This window comes from Meles meles, chromosome 16, assembly GCF_922984935.1.
Source record: "Meles meles chromosome 16, mMelMel3.1 paternal haplotype, whole genome shotgun sequence".
Classification (NCBI taxonomy): domain Eukaryota; kingdom Metazoa; phylum Chordata; class Mammalia; order Carnivora; family Mustelidae; genus Meles; species Meles meles.
This window is the reverse complement of record NC_060081.1, coordinates 23,205,704-23,225,626: the sequence shown is the minus strand read 5'-3', so window position 1 is coordinate 23,225,626 and position 19,923 is coordinate 23,205,704. Positions and strand designations below refer to the sequence as shown.

The window sequence follows — 19,923 nt, the reverse complement described above, 5'->3', positions numbered from 1 at the left end:
GTTGTGTCTTGGGTTCTCCTTTCAACATTCTGTGGGTTTCTAGATGGCACTGCCTTCCAGATGAACCCAGCTTTCAGATGGTTGCTGCAAAGTTTTGTGTAAAAGGCACTGTAGCGAGTGTGCAGAGTTTGGTAACAGCTTCTTTCTAGCGGGGATACCTGCCCTTCCCTGTAAGGACCTGCAGGGGGCCAGGTCTTTAGCCCCTTGTAGACCCACGGATTCATAAACAGATTGTCACTGGCTGAGCAACTTGGCTCGCTGAAGTGTTTGCTGGGTGTGAGAGAGGAAGCTGGTGTCAGCTGGCAAGTGTTTCCAAAGTAGCTCTTCAAATGAAGTTTGTAAAAATGTGTATCTTTTAGAGTCTAGCGGACAATCATGAGAGGACGAGGAGAGAGTGGAAATGGTTGAATTTCAGCAGCTGATTTGACAGAACTCAGTTGTGGTGGCTCATTTGGAATGCCTGGTTCTCAGAGGGACTTGGTCCTTTTCAAAAAATATATGTATAGAGACTGCCTCAGGTGTTAAGCAACTTTCCTCAGAAGTGGTTTAGACAAAAGGCAGTTACCCAGATTTGGGGGAGGAGGCATTTGAGGCCACTGCCTGCAGCTTGGGTGGCTCCTCAGCCCTGCAGGCCCACAGGCAAGGCCACCATGCTGCCATGACCCTCTCCTTTGGACCAGTGAACGGCCGGGAACCAAGTGACTCCGCATGTTTAAATGCCGTGAAGTGAATCTTAGGTGCTTAAAAAGCAAATGGGTCTTCATTTTCTTTTCCCCTAAAAGATGGAATAACTTTACTAGAGTAAAAGTCACAAGCTGGAGACAGTGAGACCCCTTCAGCCAGGCTAACAACTTTTTTAGTTGAATCAGTTGGCATCATCTAAAAATTGGGAGATCTGACATGAAAATGTGTCTGGAGCATTTCTTGGACATTCAGAAGACCTGGAAACCCTGGTCTTGTTCCTGAAGGCAGCATCGCGGGTGAGGCGGACGATGCCCTCTGCACCCCATTCTCCAGCAGGTCTCCGTGCTCCCCGGTTTGCCCCCCACGCACACACACATCCTGCTCATTACAGAGGAGCTATGACGTCACAACCAGCAGCCCTAAGCGTAAAATGTGTCTTTTTTTTTTTTTTCTTGCTTTATTCTAGAAAGTTTAAAAGATGGCCCACCGGGATATATAGAGTACATACTCTAAATATAATATCCACGAAAATATGAAAGAAAGACAGGAAGGCAAAACAAACAAATAAAGAAGCCAAACCCCCAAATCAGGAATGTTCCTTGGTGGATGTCATGTCACACATTTGGCTCTTAGCTTTTAAGAGCAGACTATTAGTTCTAGACTCGGAGCACATGGGACCAGAAAGCACCCAGGGCGCCCAGGTGCGACAGCGACTATTCCACGAACTGAGATCAAGTAGAACTGTCTTTCAAGGACATCCCAAAAGACAGTGTTGTTTGTTCTAAGCGTACACTTGTGATAAATCCCGACGAGGAAGCAATGCTAATAATTTACTTTTACTTTATGCCATGTACTCTTAAATGTATTATCTTAAGTGCTCCTTAAATATATGGGGAGGACTACTCGCATCCCCATGTCACAGGTGATGAAACCAAGGCACAGAGAGACTGCTTGATTTGCCCCAGGCTGCAAAGCTGGACAGAAGCAGGCACGGAAGGCCGGCAGGCTGGCCACAGAGCACACGTGCTGACCCACTGAGCTACCCTGCCTCTCAGGGGTGGCACCTAGAGAAACCAGTGTGGTGCCCCATGAGCTCTTGGATATCCCCATGTATAAAGGCTAATATCGAATAAGGAAAGGAGGGCATGAAATTGAGAAGAAAGGCCAATATGTAGCATGAACTTGAGAGGAAGCCAAATCCAGAACAGCCCAACCAGAAGCCCCTAAATAGGCTTTTCACCCACAAAAGACCTTTTGAAACTGCTAAGGAAAAGAGGCAAGGAAGGAATCCGCTGCTCCTTTACACACAGGGGCTCAACCAGGCTGCGTGTCAGAATCACTTATGAAGCTTTAAAAAAAAAAATACAGAGGATTTGTATTTGTATTTTTACGAAGGATTTGTATTTTACAAAGCTTTAAAAAAAATACAGAGGATCACCCCTGGAGGGTCCAATTTATGAGGTGCAGGGCGAGGCCCAAGTGCCCATGTGGTGGCCCTTTGGGGTTTTTTGATTTTTGTTTTTTACTTTTTTATTTTAATCACTCGCAGCTCATCATGGCGAGTGCACTCCTTAATCCCCATCCCCTTTCCCCTCCCCCCGCCCGCCCCCCCTCTGGTAATCATCAGTTTGTTCTCTATCCTTGAGTCTGCTTCTTGGTTTCTCTTTATCTCTCTCTCTGTGTGTCCTTTGTTTGTGTTGTTTCTGAAATTCCACATATGAGTGAAATCATACGGTTTTTGTCTTTCTCTGACCGACTTATCTCGCGGAGCATAATACTCTGTAGCTCCCTCCACGTTGTTGCACCTGGCGAGGCGGCATCCTTTCTTCGGTCCAGACCGGCCGTCATGTGCCTGCACCACCCCTTCTTCGTCCGTTCACCAGTCGATGGCCGCTTGTGCCAAGTCTGTATCTTGGATCTCAGGAGAGAATGCTACGGTGAACAAAGGGGGTTGGGGGGGCATGTATCCCTTAGAATTAGCGTGTTTGTCTTCTTGGGGTAAATGCCTAGTAGTGCGATTGCTGGATCGTAGGGAAGCTCTGTTTTTAACTTCTTGAGGAGCCTCCATTCTGTCCTCCACAGTGGCCGAGTGCATTCCCACCAGCACTGCAAGAGGTCTCCTTTGTTCTTTTGGCTTTTTGTGATGCATAGGCAGGATGGAGAACCACCCTGTTCACCAGTGACAAAAAGCAAGGCTGTTACTTTGTCTCTCACTTTTCCCCAAAGGGAAATCTCTTGGAAGTACAAAGGTTAGGGCAAAAACCACTAAGAGTGAACTGAAATCCAAGGGAGGTGAGTTAAGGAGTCACATTTCGTAGGGTGCCCCAGGCGGGTATGGGCGTGCCCATGCCCGGGGCAGATCCCAAGCAATGGCATGAGTCTCTGACTCGGGGCTGCATCACTGTTCTGCAGAGCTCCTGGCGATCCAATGTGCAGCCCCTGCTCCAGGCCCAGGGGAGTTCCTGTCGGGTTACTGAAAAATCCGCGGTGCTTGGTAATTTGGATTTGATGGAATAAAGCAATGATACGAAATGACGGGAGACAGGCAGACAGTCTTCCTGTATGCAAAAATACAGAACATGTGGATTGGCGATACTTGGAGTTAGTTGCTCTAAGAGCATGATCTGGAAGCTTCTCTAAAAAGATAGCTTGTGGACACTTGAGGGGCAAATGGTAATCACTTGGAGCCAATTAACTTCATTTCTAGACCAGTGGATGAGAGAAATGAGGCAGGTGTTGTGTGTCCTTGTTCCAGTGAAGCAACTGGAAGTCTCTGATATCATCCTCGTGAACCAGATGGAAAAAGTGACCATGGCTTGTCAGTTCATAGTGGATTTAACCAGCAGTGCCCCCCCCCACACACACACACATTGCCCAAGTGTGCTGGTGGACCTGTCAGCTTTGCGAGAGGGCGACAGGTCAGAGGGCATCGACCCTGAGCCTGCCTCACACGGCATTTTCATATGCATCTTAATGGAGTAACGGGAGGCATGCCAGTCATGTTTTGGGATGACACAGAGCCGAAGGACAAGAGCAGAGAAGATGGATGATAGAATTAATGTTCTATTCCCACACTACTTTGGAGTTTACATGAGCATGACTTACAGGCTGTCCTAGATCCCTCGGCAAGCGAGGTATAGTCATCATCCCTCCTTTTTTGGTCACAGACTGAGATCAGAAAAGTAAATTACAGAGTCGTTTTTTCTGGGGGTTTCTCGACAAGCCAGAAGTAAGTACCAAAATAAGAAGAAATCAAAGCGCAGTGCAAAGGGTCACATGTGGATTAAAAGAGTCCGTTTCAGAAGATTGGCATTTGTGTCCGTTTCCTAGAGCTGTCTTGGCAAAGTACCACCAACTGGTGCCTTAGAACAGAAAACTGTTGTGTCACAGTCCTGGGAGAAGTCTTTATTCTAGCTATCGCAGGGCCATCCTTCCCCCATAACCAAGGGGATGGCAGCTGGGGGGAGGCCTTCCTTGCCCCGTCAGCTTCTGGTGGCTCCAGACGTTCCTTGGCTCATGGCAGCTTCTCTGTTTTTCAGCTGGCAATCCCCTGTGGCTCTGCATCGGGCTTCCCTCTGTGCAAGTCGGTCTCTGTAGTCAAACTTCCCCTTCGTATAAGGACACCAGGTGCATTGGGTCAGGGCCCACCCTCATGACTTCAGTTTGATGACAGCTGCACAGACCTTATGTCCAAATAAGGTCACATTCTGAGGTACCAGAAGTCAGGAATTGAACGTATCTTTTTGGGGAGACACCACTCAACCATAATAGGGTTACGTTGGATTGAGAACACTAAGAGCATCCATGATTCATCACAGCTGCATGAGAAATGGTAACACAGCAGTACTATCTTAGACACCAGTTTAACGTGAGCGTTCCCACCAAGTGGAAGGTCATACCACAGCACGTGGCATAGTTCAAACCAGAGTCCGGAATCGAGAGGTCAGCTGTGGCCACCACCTGCTAAGGAGGAGATGGATTTTAAAAGGGCAGGGAACCACCGAGGGCTCAAAGCAGGATAGGTGCTGGAGAAGGTCCGTGGGCAACCCAATGGCAGATGAACTCAGTACATCTTGCGCTGATTTCTATAAAGAAGGTTCAGAAGTCTGACCAGTGCTTGGTTAACAAAATTAAGAGGGGGAGAAAGGGATGGAGGATTATGTTTGCAGAAATTTCTAGGTAAACGATCGTTAACTTGAAATTCTGTTCCAACCCTCATTTTTGCCAGGCAAGAGATTATGCACTTAGACGTTCTGTATTTCATTTACCTTCAAGTGTAAGCATGTACGTATAAACGTGGACACGCGTCATCTGTTATTTCGAATGTGTGGTACCATGAATATAGATGTGTGTGTGCAGATTCGGTTCATTGATAGTGAGCAAGCATTCTCATTATTCAAATAGTCGCTTTTCCTTTTCAAGTACTTCAAAGAGTGAAGTGTAGCTTAGACAAGACTATTGACATTTCAAAGCTAGGAGGAATTTGGGGTTTGACTGTTAAGCATGAATGAAATTCCTTCAAGCCAAGGGATACTACGGTCTGCCATATCCCCCACTGGGCAGTCAGTACCTTCAGGGATCGGAGAGGAGACAAAGACCCACAGGACCTATTCGAAGGGGCCACGTGCATGGCCCAGGAAGTGCCATAGGAGCCGGGAGGGGGTGAGATTGGGCGGGGCTGCTGTCAGAGGGAGCTGGGACCTACATGGGACCTGGACCCAAAAAAGCTGGCCTTTTGGAGACAGGGTGGCCGTAGCCTGCCCCTCCCCCACCCTCCCCCTGCTGGTCGTGTGCGGGGATCACGGGAACCCCTGCCTCTGCTCTTGTCCTGCCAGGCAGAGGTGAAGAGCTGGGCAGGGACCTGCAGAGTGGCCACGCGAAAGCCAGCCCCACGCCCCAGCCTGTGAGATTAGGGAGTCTGCTCTGTGCTTGAGAACAAAGTCATCTGTTGATCTCCTCGTAATCAGATGAAGACAGAAGCAGGACTCGCTGGCTCCTCTGAGAGCCCATGTTTGTGCCTTCAGTGCAGTCGGTGAAGGGACTGCACCAGCCAGACAGGAAGCGTGCGTTCGGGCCACCCGCCCGTGTCCCTGCCGACGGCGGAGCACTGCCGCAGCCCGCTGATCCCCCGGACCTCAGCCCCTGGTGATTTAGACGGCAGGCCCCTGGCCCTTGCGCTCTGCTTCTCAGAGGCAGTTTCTCAGAAGGATCTGGAGCCGCCCATAACTGTTTCGTCCCTCCCCTCCCTGCAGATACCAGAGCTGTACCCTGCCCCACACCCCCACCGTTGGCCCCAGGCCTCTCAGCTCTGAGACCTTATCTCTGAAGGGATGCCAGCGGGAACGGGCGTGTCCTTTTCCTCTAACAGCAGCCACAAGGGGTAGTGACATCAGCTCCCCTTAGCCCATCGGTCTTGGTGGAATTTTCCCAAACCCTGGTCGAAACTGTTTGAGTTTGTCTCTTTGCAGTCCTCAGGGAACCCCAGGGCCCCCAAGCTGACCACAGCTCACAGAGGAAACCCCACAACCTAGGCCCAAGGCTACCTGTTTCTCTGGGCTCTAGGCCCCTCCTGAGTCACACGTCAGTCATCTCGCCACTTCGCCCGTGTTCCCCCAAATGGGAGACCCTCTGGGACCCCAGCTGCCAGTGGTCCTGAATCCAGAGCACTTCACTAGCTGTAGGGATAGTAGCAGCAAGAGAAATACAGTCACTCCTTTTTCAGCAGATATTTGTTGATCACCGTTTGCCAGGCAGGTGGTGGGCTGGGGACAGAATGGGAGTTCAACCCAGTCCTTGTGCCCAAAGCTCACAGATGAGTCGAAAGGAGGAGGATACAGGCAATCCGTGCTGTGATGCGTTAGGACAGATGATAGGGCACTCCTCAGAGGTATGGAAAGACAGGAAGGCTGCTTGAAGGAGGGGCGTCTAGGTCGGGATGGGCAAGCTGAGAAACCCAGCTGGGTGGTGAGGACGTGCAGGCAGAAGGCGGGAATGAGAGAGGGGGTTCCAGGCCGAGGATTAGCTGTGCAAAGGCTTAGAGTTGAGGGAGGCCGGTGAGTCCAGAGAACCTCAGGGGGCAGCAGGGCCCAGAAGTGGGCAACTAGGTGGGGATGAGACCCTGAAGGGTCTTAGAAATATCTGAGGATAAGACCCTGGGGCTTTTCCCAAGAGCTACCCAGTGCCATTGGAAGAATCTCAGTCTCCAGAGAAAGCCCTGGAATGTTCAGGCAGACCCTGGCTCTGCACCTGGCTCAGTGTTTGGAGGCCTACAGAGAAATGTAAGTCTCGGTCCCTTTAAGAAGCCTGTGGCTTCAGTGGCAGCTCACACAGACCATGTGGGTAACGGCCACACTGTACACAACATGCCATGGTACACAGTTGTCCCGACTTGGAGGGCACATTTCCTGGGCGCCCATTGTATGTTGGGATCTATACTGAGGCACCTAACACCTGACATCCCACTGAGTCCTCAAGGTAGCCTGTGGAGTGCCTGTTACTACCTCCATTTGACAGATGAGAAGACTAAGTCACAAAGAGTGACTTCACACAGTATCATATAATCAGGAAGAGCCAGGCCCAGGATAAGAGGTCAGCCAGTGCTCGCGCTCTCCTACTCCATGTTGCCCCCCTGAGTTGGGGGGCAGGGATGTGGGGAGGGCTTTGTGGAGGAGATAAGGTCTGAAGAAGTCCCAGCATCACCTCTTAGATTCCACAGTGTGGGCTAAGAGTCTGACATGGAGATTTTAGGAGAGGCGTATGGGATGACCAAGGGTCTAGGTAAACAGGGAGTGTCTCTGTGGCTTTGCCCATCTGAACCTTGGAGTTGAGTCTTGTGCTTGCTGAGAGGAGGAGCAGCTTTTCAAAGAATAAAATCAGTTTGTAAAGATGCAATCCGCAATCGTTTTCAAATTGGTGGATACTATGCCTGCTGCCTCCAGGCTATTAATAGGGGATGGCGTTTCCCAGAGATGCCTGCTTTAGAAAACTTCTCCAGTGTCTAAGGTTAATAGGAGTTACACAAAGTGGGGGTGTTGGCTTTTTGAATTGGAGATGAGTAACTGACATGCACCTAAAATGCTTCTAAGGATTTGGAAGGGCCTGAGCCAGGTTGCATAAGGGGGGCGAGCGAGGCAAGTGTATTTCTCTCTAGAGCTCTTGAAGAATGGCACAGTCACTCACATGCTACCGAGGATTCTGTGACCTCTGGAAAGCCCAGAGCCAGGCTAGATGGCTCCCCAGACTAGCATGAAATGGAGCTAGAGATCCTCTGGGAAGGACATCCCTAGCTGTGCTGACTGACCCCGGATTCCTGGGCCACAGTCAGCGAATGACGATGCTCAGACGGCCTGTGGAATCGAACTCCATCACCACGCTCGGCTGACCTCGGGAACTGAAACCAGTTTCCGTGACTAATGGCCACTCAGGTCTGAAAGGGGAAGCACAAGCAGTAGCTACACAGGGAGGGCCTAGACCAGAGCAGTTCCAGATTTCCCAAGCTTCTCTGTACACACACGCTCCCCCTCGGGTGTGCGCAGTGAGAGGGAGTCGGGAAAGAGAGGTCCCTGCTTCCGTAGCTACTGGAGGCCCAGGCACGGCCCACGCTTGGCCGTGTTACAGAAGTTTTCCTCCTGCCCTCTTCCTTGCCTCTCTTCGCCCGTCTTCACACCACCCCTTCTGCCGCTCTCTTCTGCTACTACCTCTTCTGCCGCTCTCCATCCCTCCTGCTCCCCATCGAGAACATCTCTTGGTCATCTTCTGGGATGGTGCTCAGTGCTTCCCAAGTCACTCCTCCCCACCCTGTTCCTCCTTCTAGACTCATTTCACCCGGCCCAGCAGGCCCGTGCTCGGCAACCCCTTCCTCAATCCAAGTGAACCAATCCCACCTTGGACAGAGACTTTCAGAAGAGCCATCTTCACACCCTTGACCCAGGCACTGACCCTCCCCGTCCCTGTGGAGATGGGCTCAGTATTCCTCTCCGAAGTTCCTGTCCTCACAGGGCCGCCCTTTCCTTTCTGCTTGTAGTATACACCCTGGAGGTGGAGACCACACCGGCCTCCTGCCCGGGAGCCAGCCCCTCCTGCCCGGGAACCAGCCCCTCCTGCCCGGGAACCAGCCCCTCCTGGTAGAGGCGACTGAGCCACATCTTGGCTTCCCCATCTCAAGGGCAACACCCACATCCTTCAGTAGCAGGTCCTGTTTCCATCCCTTGGGTTTTCTGTATCTCCCTCTGTCTTCCCATTAAGGTATCTGGGACCGACTGAACTATGCAGGTCAAGCCCCGAGAAAAGACCCCAAGCAGGACTGATGGGTGCTGAAAGCTTCACTCCTCCCTGCTCGGTGCGGTTCTCCTGATTCTGATCTCAGTCTGGGGTGATCAGCAAACATGCTCCCCCGCCAAGTTGCACACTCTCACCCCAACCTACAGCCTCCCCTGCCACGCTTGCCCACTGACCACCCCTTCTGGTACCATTGTAGCCCAGCAACCTGGCCTCAGTGTCTCCCGGTGGGCTTCCAGCCTTGCTCCATCTTTCCGTGTCTGCAGGGTCCAGGTCTCCAGACGCTCCATGAACACAGCGTCACGCAGAGACCCAGATCTGACTCTGACTCTGCTCCTAACGAGCCAGGTGACCCTGGTGGAGTCAGCAGATCTCTTTGAGCCCCACTTTGTTCATCTGTAAAATCAGGATAACAATACCTGCCTGTTCCAAGGATCCAATAAGGAAATGAACGGGAAGGTGCTTTGCTTCGTAAACTGTAAAGCCGCCTTTCCCAGACTGTGACCTGCAGAACTCTCCTTCTGAGGGAGGTGTTGAGAAGCTATTCAGGAAAGAAAAAAACGTTTCACGTGAAGTTTGAAGAAGCCTGTCCTAAATGCACTGAACCCGGTTTCTTGACCCTAGGAGGTCTCAGAACCTTTAATCCGCCAGTGTACGCGGCGAACCTCCAAGAGCCGAGTGCAAAAATAGCTTTGTCTCAAAGCCCCTTCTTTCACAGACTACTTATTAACATCTTTCAGGTCACTAGTTTCCACAGAACAAAGCCTATATTAATATTATTCCTCCTACAAATAATAATGCTGATCTTTCCACAAGATCCATTCCATCATCCAGGTCACGAATGCTGGGTAACAGCAATCAGTCAGGGCCTAGAAGAGTACGGCAGAAGCTCCTTCAAGCTCCTGGGCATCATGCCGTGTATTCCAGGGGAGTGGGGCCGATGGGGAAGGCCCCCCGCAGTTGGACTCGCCCTCCTTGCCTCCATCCCCATGCTGGATTCTACCCCCGGCAGCTTGGTGAACCCATCGGCCCGTTCTCCGTCCTCTGTGTTCCCGCCCCACGCCCCCCTCCTTTGCCCCATCTCTCTCCATGCCAAGGTGACTTCTGCCCATCTCTACCGATGCGATTGTAACTCCTTCTTCCAGTCCCAGCCAAGTCCCACCTTCTCCAGGGAAGTTGTTCTAACTCTTGCAGTGTGTGTTCGAGACAGGAATATTGGCTCCCAAATCAACTGGAAGTCCCAAGAGGCAGAGAGTGCGATTTACACTTGTAGATTTTTTCTCAAACCAGGATTTGATTGCTGCCCTCCACCTCTCCCCCACAGACCATAAGCCCTACTTTGGGCACTTGAACCTCCCCCAGGAACGGGTCCTTCTGAGCTGGGGAGTCAGTGATGGGTTTTTTTCCCATGCTCATTCTTTCAGCTGATGCTTCCTGTAGGGAACCCAAGGCTGGAGAAGACAAGGCCCCTGCCTTTAAGGAGCTCTTGGTCAAGACACATACACACAACTCATTGCAAGTCAGCACGTTGAGTATAATCGTGGAAATAATGCAGGAGTGCATAACAGGGCTCTTAGTGGGTACACATAGGGATGGAGGCAGGCTTCCCGGAAGATGCCTGCCTCCCCAACCCCCACTCATTCTCCTACTTAGAGAGAGGATGTCCTATGGAGCAGACCTGGCAAGTTTAAGGAGGTCTACCTTTAGAGAAGAAAGACCACTGCAGACTCTGTGGAAAGGAGATTGCAGTCTGTTCCTGGGATCACAGGGGTGGAGGTCTTGATGGAGCCAGAGGGATAGTCTAGGAGGGGAGGTATGAGATGAGAACTCTGCATCCCCCTCTCCCAGACACACATACCTTACCCCTACACAGCAGTCTGTGGGAATCCCACTTCCCTGCTTTTCCGTCATCCTCCTCACTCCCTCTTCCCTCTCACGTGGACTCATTCTTCCTCTCCAAGTCCTCTGCCACCTCCTGGTCCTGGGGCCATCCATCGTGACCTCATCGGAGCAGCCCTGGGTCTGCTCTCGGGAGCTCGCAGCCCGCTTTGGCAAGAGGCTGGTCAGTGTGATGCCCACTCCCCGCGGGGGGCCCTGGGGAGGAAGCTCAGCCTGGAGTCAGTGCTTTCTCTTTTCTTCTCGCAGAAAACCAAAAGAGACGTCAATAACTTTGACCAAGACTTTACCCGGGAAGAGCCAGTCCTCACACTTGTGGACGAAGCCATTGTGAAGCAGATCAACCAGGAGGAATTCAAAGGCTTCTCCTACTTTGGTGAAGACCTGATGCCCTGAGAAGCCGCTCCAGGGCGAGTTTGGTGATGCTGCAGGAAGGGGTGCCGAGAAGAGTCCTATGCTGGAGGCTCGAAGGCCTTGAACTGCTTCTCCTGTTCTCCAGAGCCTCAGTCCCTCATCTACCCTCTATTTATTGCGTTCCCTTACCCCAGGCCGCTCCCCCCCTCGTCTCCCTGGGGACCAGAAGGCACTCCCAGTCCTTGTCTCATCAGTCGTGCAGAATCTCCGAGTTTGGTGGGCCGTGTTCGGTCTGTCAGCAAGCCTGTCTCCCCTCCTCGGGGGCCCCCGGCAGTGACGCAGCTTCAGTTCTTTCCCTTCAAAGAGCAGCGAGGAGCAAACAAGAAGCCCCCGGCTCTGCTGTTGGACAGAGGGTCCTGGCGACTGTCACCTCTCAGCCCCTCTTCCCCCCCGTGCCTGCCACCCTCTGCCCTTCTGTCCAGGAGAGACGGGTGCTTCTCTGGCCCCGGGCTGGGCGCCCTCGGGGCGTGCTGAGAAGGAGACAGCTGGCCGGATGCAGGGGTGGGCTGCCCGGGTTGGTTTGTTCTGGAATGGCTCATTCTGGCTTGCTTCAGTGTTAGCGTTGGTGCACGCCGACGCTGAGGGCTTGTATCTCGTGCAAGGAATCCCTCTTTGTAGAAAAAGAAATTTGATTTTTGAACTCAAGTAACATTTGAAAAACATATTAGCAAATTGGCTGTCTGATTGGCCAAAAGTTATAAATTCCAGTATTAATGCAGGTAGCTATTAAAGGGCTAATACACAATGAGAAACCAGCCGTCCCAGGTTGACGCCGTGCCCGCTCTCGTGGCGCCCGGGGGCTGGCGGAATGGAGAGGGAAGGAAACAGGTAGTGCTCCTCATTCTTCCCGTTCTGCCTGAACACAGAGGCCGCCACGGCCATGGCCCAGCCCCTGGGGTTCCAGTCGAGCTCACACCCAAACTCTCTTTCCGGTTTCGTTCTAAGCTCCCAGCGCACACACTATTTATTTCCTGCAACGGCGTGTTCTTTTTTTGCGCACCTCTGCGAAAATGGTAGTACTACTGTGTCGTGGTCTTTAGACATTACACGTGTAAAGTGAAATATGAAACCTCTGCTCTTGAGGCCAGCAGAGGGAGGCTAAACGGGGGTCACGCGGAGGGTATCCAGAGACGGACAAGTGACTTGTTTGCAAACTGACACCCGCGTGCCGCGCCGGGGCGACTCGCGCGGACCCGATTTCACGGATGCGATGTTACCTCCTGTAGATAATTGCTAACAGTGTTACGTCCTTCGATTTCCAAGGGTTCTCCGTGGCTTTGTGTACCCGTTTCCCGGCGGTCACTTGATTATATCCCTTTTACTGAACTGATTTCGCAGGGAATGGAATCCATTCCAGCTGTTGCACGTGGATTTCCCCACTGCCCCTTAATATGTCTACTTGTGAGTGGCAAAGTGGCACTAATGAAGCTTTTTGCCTTTTGTACATTTGAGATTTTTGTATATAGTGTTTGCTGCAAGGCCTGTGGAATTAATTCATTGAATTTAGAGGTATTCGACTGCTGCATGTTCAGGCATATTATAAAACTTTAGTCTATGAAAGAATAATTATAATAATGTCCAGGTGCAATATTCTGTAAGCATATTGGTTCAAGTTACCGAGAGATAAGGTGTTTCTTTCTTGAGGGCGGGGAGGAGTCCTTTGTGTCGTTTATTTCATTTTGGTTTATTTCAAAAGATGTAAACATACATTAAGCTATATTAAGTCTCACATATCGTGCTCCCACGCTCTATTATCCTGGATAGAGAAGGGGAAGGGAAAGCAACAGTCTTGATGGTGGTTTCAAAGCGTGGATGGTGACTAGCTTGAGCCCCTAGGGAGTTAGTGTCCATCTTTGCATCTGGCCGGTCATAGCCTTTGTTACTAATGATGACCTTGAGTTCTCTTTTCGTTTTTACTTTTTCAAAAACTCAGGTGTAATTATTATCTGTTATGATGATTTCAAATATTATACTCTATCAATTTGTGTGTGTGGCGTACCAGTGCAGTGATGAGGAACGGTAGATTAACTTAATTTATCTTCGGTAACTTGACATACTGGGGAGAGAGACTATCGTCTGGAGTTGAGTACAAGCACAGAAGCATCTTCATGGTGGCATCATCTCATTTTTCGAAGAAGACATGACAGTACTGCCCATCATAGTCTTGCATCACTACTGCTCTGGTTTTCCTCTGCTTCCTTCACCACCATGAACTTGGAACGACCAAGCAAGCTCTCACTGCAATGCCCAGTGGCCTACACCAAGGCCTTGATGGTGTTCCCTTCTCAGCAGGGCTGGGGCCCTTCCCACAGGACAGCTGGCATTTTTGCTGGAAGGTCAAACAATACATTCCACCCGGCAGCTCCAGGCTGTCATTCGCGGGGTGCCTGGCCCAGAGACGCCCCCTTTCCGCCCCAGAGCTCAGCTGGCTGGGACGCCCCCTGCTTGGGGCCGGAGCTGACCAAGTTCTCAACACGGGCAGGTTCAAATCCCACGTGTCGTCTGTAGAAAAAAAGCTTGTGTGTTCCTTGAGCATTCTCTGTTTCCTTTCAGTTTTCACAAGGATTAGGAAGCGGACACACGGTTACAGTTCTTTCTAACCTATCCAGCTCTTGAGTGGGAAAAAAAAAAAAGCCAAAAAAATATATGAAGGATAGCTGTTCTCCTCTGTTCTCTCATTATGGACTTTGTGAAGTGGAAACATCATTTTTTTTTCCTCCAAAGGTGAAAAAAAAATGCATTCTTGCTTTAAAAAAAAAAAAGGCTAAAAAATTACCTCTTTTTAAATTATGTGCAAAATAATTCTGGCTAAATATAAAATGTATTCAATTTTAGGGGTTTTTTGTATTGTGATGCTTTATTTGTATATTTTTTTTCTTTTCTGGATGTAATTTTAATCTCTTGCCATTCATTAGTGTTATTTCATTGTAAACATTATTGTGCCAAATGTACTGTATTCAAAAGGATGTGAATGTGTATTGTTTCAGAACCTAATAAATACAATGGCGTTAAATCGTATTTCTGGGCTCCAATATGTGTTTTTATCTCCTCTGTGAGGAGCAGGGTGGGACCATTGAAACTTTGTGCCCTGCGTGTGCTTGAAATTCCAAATTCCAAAACCTAGACGTGGTTTCAGCTTTGCCCTTGCCCTTGCCCTTGGAAGATGCGTGAAGGATGCACATGACCACATTGGCTCAGCCCACCCAGCCTTGCCTCTAAGCTTCTGGGACTGCCACCGCAGGGATGGAAGGGGCCTGAGTAGATCAGACGTGGCTCTGGGCTGTCTGGGCATGGAGCGAAACTGTCCCGTCTGTCTGGGAGTGCTGGAAGATGGGCAAGCAAAGCTGGCAGCACCCACATTCTTGTCTTTTTAGAGAAACAAATGCCGAATCTCTTGGAAGCCAAATGCCCATGCAAGCCTCGTCCAGGACTCAGGTTCTGACTGGCCATTCAGAACTCCAGGTCTTTGGAGTCCCAAGAAACTCCTCCTGGACTGGGAGCCCCTTGCAGGATGGGCCTGGAGCACACGACTGACCACTGGGGCTCTAGGCGTTAGCTCGTGCCCACCTCCGCTGCACGGCCCAAGTTCGTGGCCATCATGGTGGCTCCTGGGCTCTCCACCTCCTCCTTCACTCTGGGGCTCCGTTCTCATGTCACATTGCCAGTTCTGCAAGGCTCCTCTTCTTCTTTCTCCAGCACAGATTTTTCAAGAATATTTGAGTACCCTGTTGAGTACACCACAAATTTCAATTCATCCCAACTTTGTCTTCCGTAAGAGTTGTGGGCATGATTGCAGTTTTATTATTTGTCATCCTCAGGTGAAGGAATGGCCGACCCGTCACCCTTTCAGCCCTCAAAACCTCTTCCTCATAAGCCCGCCAGTGACTGTGGGCGGTCATCCCAAAGGTACTCTCAGTCTCCCCTCAGTAATGTCTCCTGCCTGCCTGGAGATGTAGCGTGGACCTCCAGACCCACCCCAACCGACAGGAAAGTTGACGTATCACAATTCCTCGCTGATTCAGGCAAGTGTCTAAGTAAGTGACCAAGGAAACCCAAACATCTTGCCAGCTTGTCTGACTTAAATAAAAGTTGGGAGAAATAAAAGGATCTGTTCTAGGAGCATCAGAAGACTTCTCCAAGCATTTCACCGAATGAAATCTGACCAGCCTACATCTCCCTTGCCTAGTGGCCCAGAAGAGAGAGCTCCAAAGTCTGGGAGATGAGGGAGCTCATCCTCCCAAATCTGTATACTCCACAAATCCCATGGAAGCTATAAGAAAAGTCAATCGCTAGTCAGCATCCCTGGTTTGGAGCCTCTCTCCCCACCCCTGGCCTCGTTCCAGAAGAGAAAGCCAGGCACTGGTCGATCAGTTCCAGGAAGCCGCGAACACAGGTTTCTGGCGGGGCTTAGATGGTTCCGGAGCAGATTTGGGGAAGCCTGTTTGGGTGGCTGTGCCCTTGAACTGAGAACCTGCCCGTCCAACAGATTTCTCCTGGAATCAATGGGTGCATTGCCCCTTCTCCATCTTCTTCTACCTGAACAGAGTCAAGTGCTGTGGTAGCCGCAGCCTAAAGATCCCCGGTGATAAGATGATAGAGCCAGGTAGCCTGTTGTCATGATACTCGCGGTGGCAGAGATGGGGTAGAAGGAAGGCTTAGGCGCCATATTGCGAAATCTGTCTCTTACCTGAGAGTACTTTAGCCTCGGCGATGATACTACACGTAGGGTACGTTGGTTGTAAGCAGTACCTAAAGGATGGGACGGCTGTGTCAATCAGGAGAATCTCCTCCAGGGACAGACAGCTGATCGGAGAGTGTTTTTTCCAGAAGCCTACTGCAAGTGCTTCTGCTCCCTCTTATCTCCCATCAACACCTGGAGGTTTTGTCACCAGCATAAAGGATCCCAGGAAAATATTTTCTCAAGGAAAATGGTGGCTTGTTAACTAGCATGAAGAATGTTTGAAAGGTGACATTGGCCATATTTGAGATAATAGATGGTCAAAGATATTTAAAGGCAAATCTCCACATTTAAAAACAATGTAAGAAATAGCCTTCTACTTCCCTAGGAGTCGGGCCAGTGCGAGTTTAAATCAGTGCAGCCTCACTTCACGCCTGCCGGAACGACTGCATCGAAGGCAGACATCATCAAGCTTCCTTAAGGACGGGGAACAGTTGGAACTTGCGGTGTTTCTGGTTTGCGTGTAAAATCGTATGACTCCTTTGAAAAATGTTCGCTACGCAAAGTCTACTAAAGCCAAACATGAACACCCTCGGCTCAACAGAACAGCCTACCAGCCGTAGAATAAGAAATGCATCCGCGGTATTTGCAGAATAGGACACTGGAGAGTCTTGAATGCTTTACAGCTACGAGCAACAAGACAGATGAACCTCACAGCATAATGGAGAGTTCAAGAAGCCTGGCGCAAAGGCAGGCAGACTAAAGGAAAGATTTCTTTTGTGTCAAGTCGCAAGACAGATCATCCCGTGCTGCTAGAAGCCAGGTTAGGGGTTGCCCTAGTGGGGAGGGGACGTCGTGACGAGGAAGGGCCACAAAAAAGGGCTTCTGGGATGCTGGCTAAGTTTTGGCTTCTGAGCTGGGAGCTGCGGAACAGCTGTGTTCACTTTGTGATCAGTCACTGAGCTGTACCCTTATGATTGGTGGGCTTCTCTCTGTGTATTGTATGTCAAGAAAAAATTGCCACACACACACAACTCCTAGGATGACTTTTGTCTTTCACCCTTGAGCGTGGCACAGGAGGGTCCCATAAGCTACCCGCGTCCCTCTGCCATCCTGGCAGAGCCTCGGTTACCCAACTCCCACAGCAGCCTCGCCCGTGGCTGGCCCAGGGTCGCATTGGACCTGCGTGGACCTTTTCTTCAAGGTGCTATTGGAAACACCCAGACCCACAGGGCTGGAACCTCATGGAACTTGCTGAATGGCCTCAAGACTCTTCCGTGCCTGCTTGCTAATAACATGTCTGTGTGTCTCCAGACGTGGTCTGGGAGGTCCTCAGGGAGCAGCTAAGCCTCTCCTTCTGGCACCCCCTGAGCTCACCAAAAGGAACCCAGGGAAGTGCGTCACAAACATTGGTCCAGAGGTTTGGCTTTTGCATTTTCCACTCCGGCAGGCAGCTGTGCCTTTCCAAACCTGCTTCCACATTCATCAGATGGTGATAACAAGACCTACTACCTCAAAGTCCTCTTGTGGAAGGTCAGCGAGATAAAAGGTTCCAAAGCGCCGCCTCTAGAACTGTGGCTCTTCTCTCTCTTGCCCAAGGCACTCTGCCCCTGATCAGAGCCCAGCCTGCCGCACGGGCAGCGTGCGGTGACTGCCTTGCTCTCCTGTCCTCACTCTGCTTTGTTTCCCTTCATCCCCCAGTCGGCCCGCCCCTGAGCTCTCCAGGAGCACCTACACATCCCACCAACCTGTGAAGGACCCTCTTTGAGGGAGGAAGGGACCACAAGTGAAGACGAGGTCTTGGCACTCAGGGAAGTTCCACCAGCACAAGGTGTGATAGGCCCATGCAGGAGAGCAGCAGAAGGCAGACAACAGAGACAGAGATCAGCCCTGTAGATGATGACTGGGAAGTCCAGAGAAGGGGTTTAGGTTTGTGTTATACTGGCAGGCTTCCTGGAAGAGGCCGTGGTGCGCGGGCACTGAAGGAGGACGAGGCTGTGGAGGTGCAAAGGGCAGAGAAGGGCCTTCCGGGTGGCCACTCAGCTGGTTCAGGTTTGTCCGGCCGTCAGCAACCTTGCCGCGAGCATCTTCACCCCAAAACTAATTAGCCGTAAGGCGATTTTGCTGTAGAAGACAAAAATCACAGAAAACAGAAGAGAGATTTTCATTAAAAGGGACATGATAAAACATGAGAAATGAATAGCGACATTAAAAAGACTTTATTGTGAAGTTCAAAAACTTTGAATGCACTCGAAATGTGTAGCGTAGATTACTGGCAGTGCTGTTCAAACAACTGATTTTATTTTACGGATTGTACAAAAGCACGGCCTTCACAGCCTTTCCATCACAGTATTATACCGTGTGTGTGTGTGTGTGTGTGTGTGTGTGCATGCTTATTGATTTGTCTCCTCATTTGGCATCTCGCTTTCTCTTTCTTCACTCCGGCTTCTCCCTCTCTCTCCACTAAGAGAGGTATGTGCTTCCAAGTACGAGGATGCCTCTTTGTAACTGAGCGTTGTGTCGCGCTGTGAAGGCCTTCCACACTGCTGTCTGGTCTTGGCTTATGGTCACATGCCCATTGTCAGCAGCTCTGACGATCTGTGGGAAATGTGGGCTCAACACTCTGAGCTGCTGTGTAGACCATCGTGAGGGCGAATATGTATAGAACCTAGAAAGGGGCGAATATAAAAATGGGCCCATGGCATCAGTGGAGAAACAAAACCAAAGCGTCAACCAGTTTTTTTGTTTTGTTTTGTTTTGTTTTTTATCTTTTACAGCCAAATTGTCTCATGGCCAACTGGTCATGAAGCAGAAGTGTTTGCAGCAAAGATATCTACGGCAAAGATGCTTACCTCACTAGTACCAGACTCGCGCTCAACCTGGAGTAGCACAGAAGGGCTGGGGTGGGGGACCCAGCTTCCAGGGCGATGCTACAACATCATCTCTCCACATGAGGTTGTCAGGGTCACAGGAGCCCTTCAGAGTGGCTTGACAGTCTCTGCAGGTGGGACAGTCTCTCTGAGAGCCCAGCCCTGCCCTCAGTAGAGGGCTGTCTTTGTGGATGACAGGAGAGAGCAGGTTTCCCCGCCCACTGTGATTCTGATCCGATCCTGTCTTTGCTGTCTGAGGACTGAGATCAAGTCAACCTCAGTTCTGGAGGCTACCCAAATGCCGAGTAAGCTATTCCAAGCCTTACTGCTTCTCAGGCCTTCTGCGCATGGGAGCAGGCACTGCTCTTGGGCTCTGAGGGGGTCCCCAGCAGGGCACCAACTGCAGAATCTCACCACTGACCTTCTTTAGGTCATTAATTATTTAAGTTTCACCTGCATTGTCCTTCTTCGTTCTGGACAGCATATTAGGCACTTAACATAAGTAATCCATTCAAGCCTCACAAAAATCACATGGTGTGGGTAGTTAATAGTTTCTATTAACTATGGTAGTTAAGTCCCTTTTTCTCCCTTTTATAGTTAAGGAAACTGAAGGTCAGAAATTATATAACTCAGTCCTTACATCCATGCAACTGTTGTGTTCTTAAGCCCATTCTACAGGCGGTTGCCCAGATTGTCATATGCAGGGACAGGTCAGGTGTGCTCAGGACAGATAAAGTATTTACACATGGAACCGATAATGCAGGACTGTTCTTTCTCTCATTTATTCCAGGAGTGTTCATAGAGTCCCTGCCATGTGCCAGCCATTCACTGAGACATCAGTAAACAAAACATGACAATTGGTGCCCTTAGAGAACTTACGTGGGGGGCAGGGTCTTGACAATAAACAAGAAATATGACCATTAAGTGAATTATATAATAATGCATAAGAAGATCAAGGCCACCCCTAACATTTGTTGTGTGTTGTTTTGGGTTTTCTTTTTTAAGATTTTATGTATTTGACAGAGAGAGATAGCAAGAGGAGCAGAAGCCGGGGGAGTGGGAAAGGGAGAAGCAGGCTCCCTGCTGAGCAGGAGGCCTGATGCG

At 50.4% G+C, this 19,923-nt stretch overlaps 1 protein-coding gene across 3 annotated transcripts in view; it reads left to right on the top strand.

Moving 5' to 3' along the window:
• PRKCE (protein kinase C epsilon) overlaps positions 1 to 14,289 on the top strand; it is a 476,978-nt gene extending 462,689 nt beyond the window's left edge. For 2 of the 3 annotated variants that reach the window (XM_045981248.1, XM_045981250.1), the window contains one exon: positions 11,107 to 14,289. In XM_045981248.1, the coding sequence (XP_045837204.1) occupies positions 11,107 to 11,253 (147 nt within the window). In that variant the 3' untranslated portion in view covers positions 11,254 to 14,289. The remainder of the gene's footprint in view (positions 1 to 11,106) is intronic. The other variant, XM_045981249.1, reaches the window with a different exon arrangement.
• Positions 14,290 to 19,923: the final 5,634 nt, after the last annotated feature.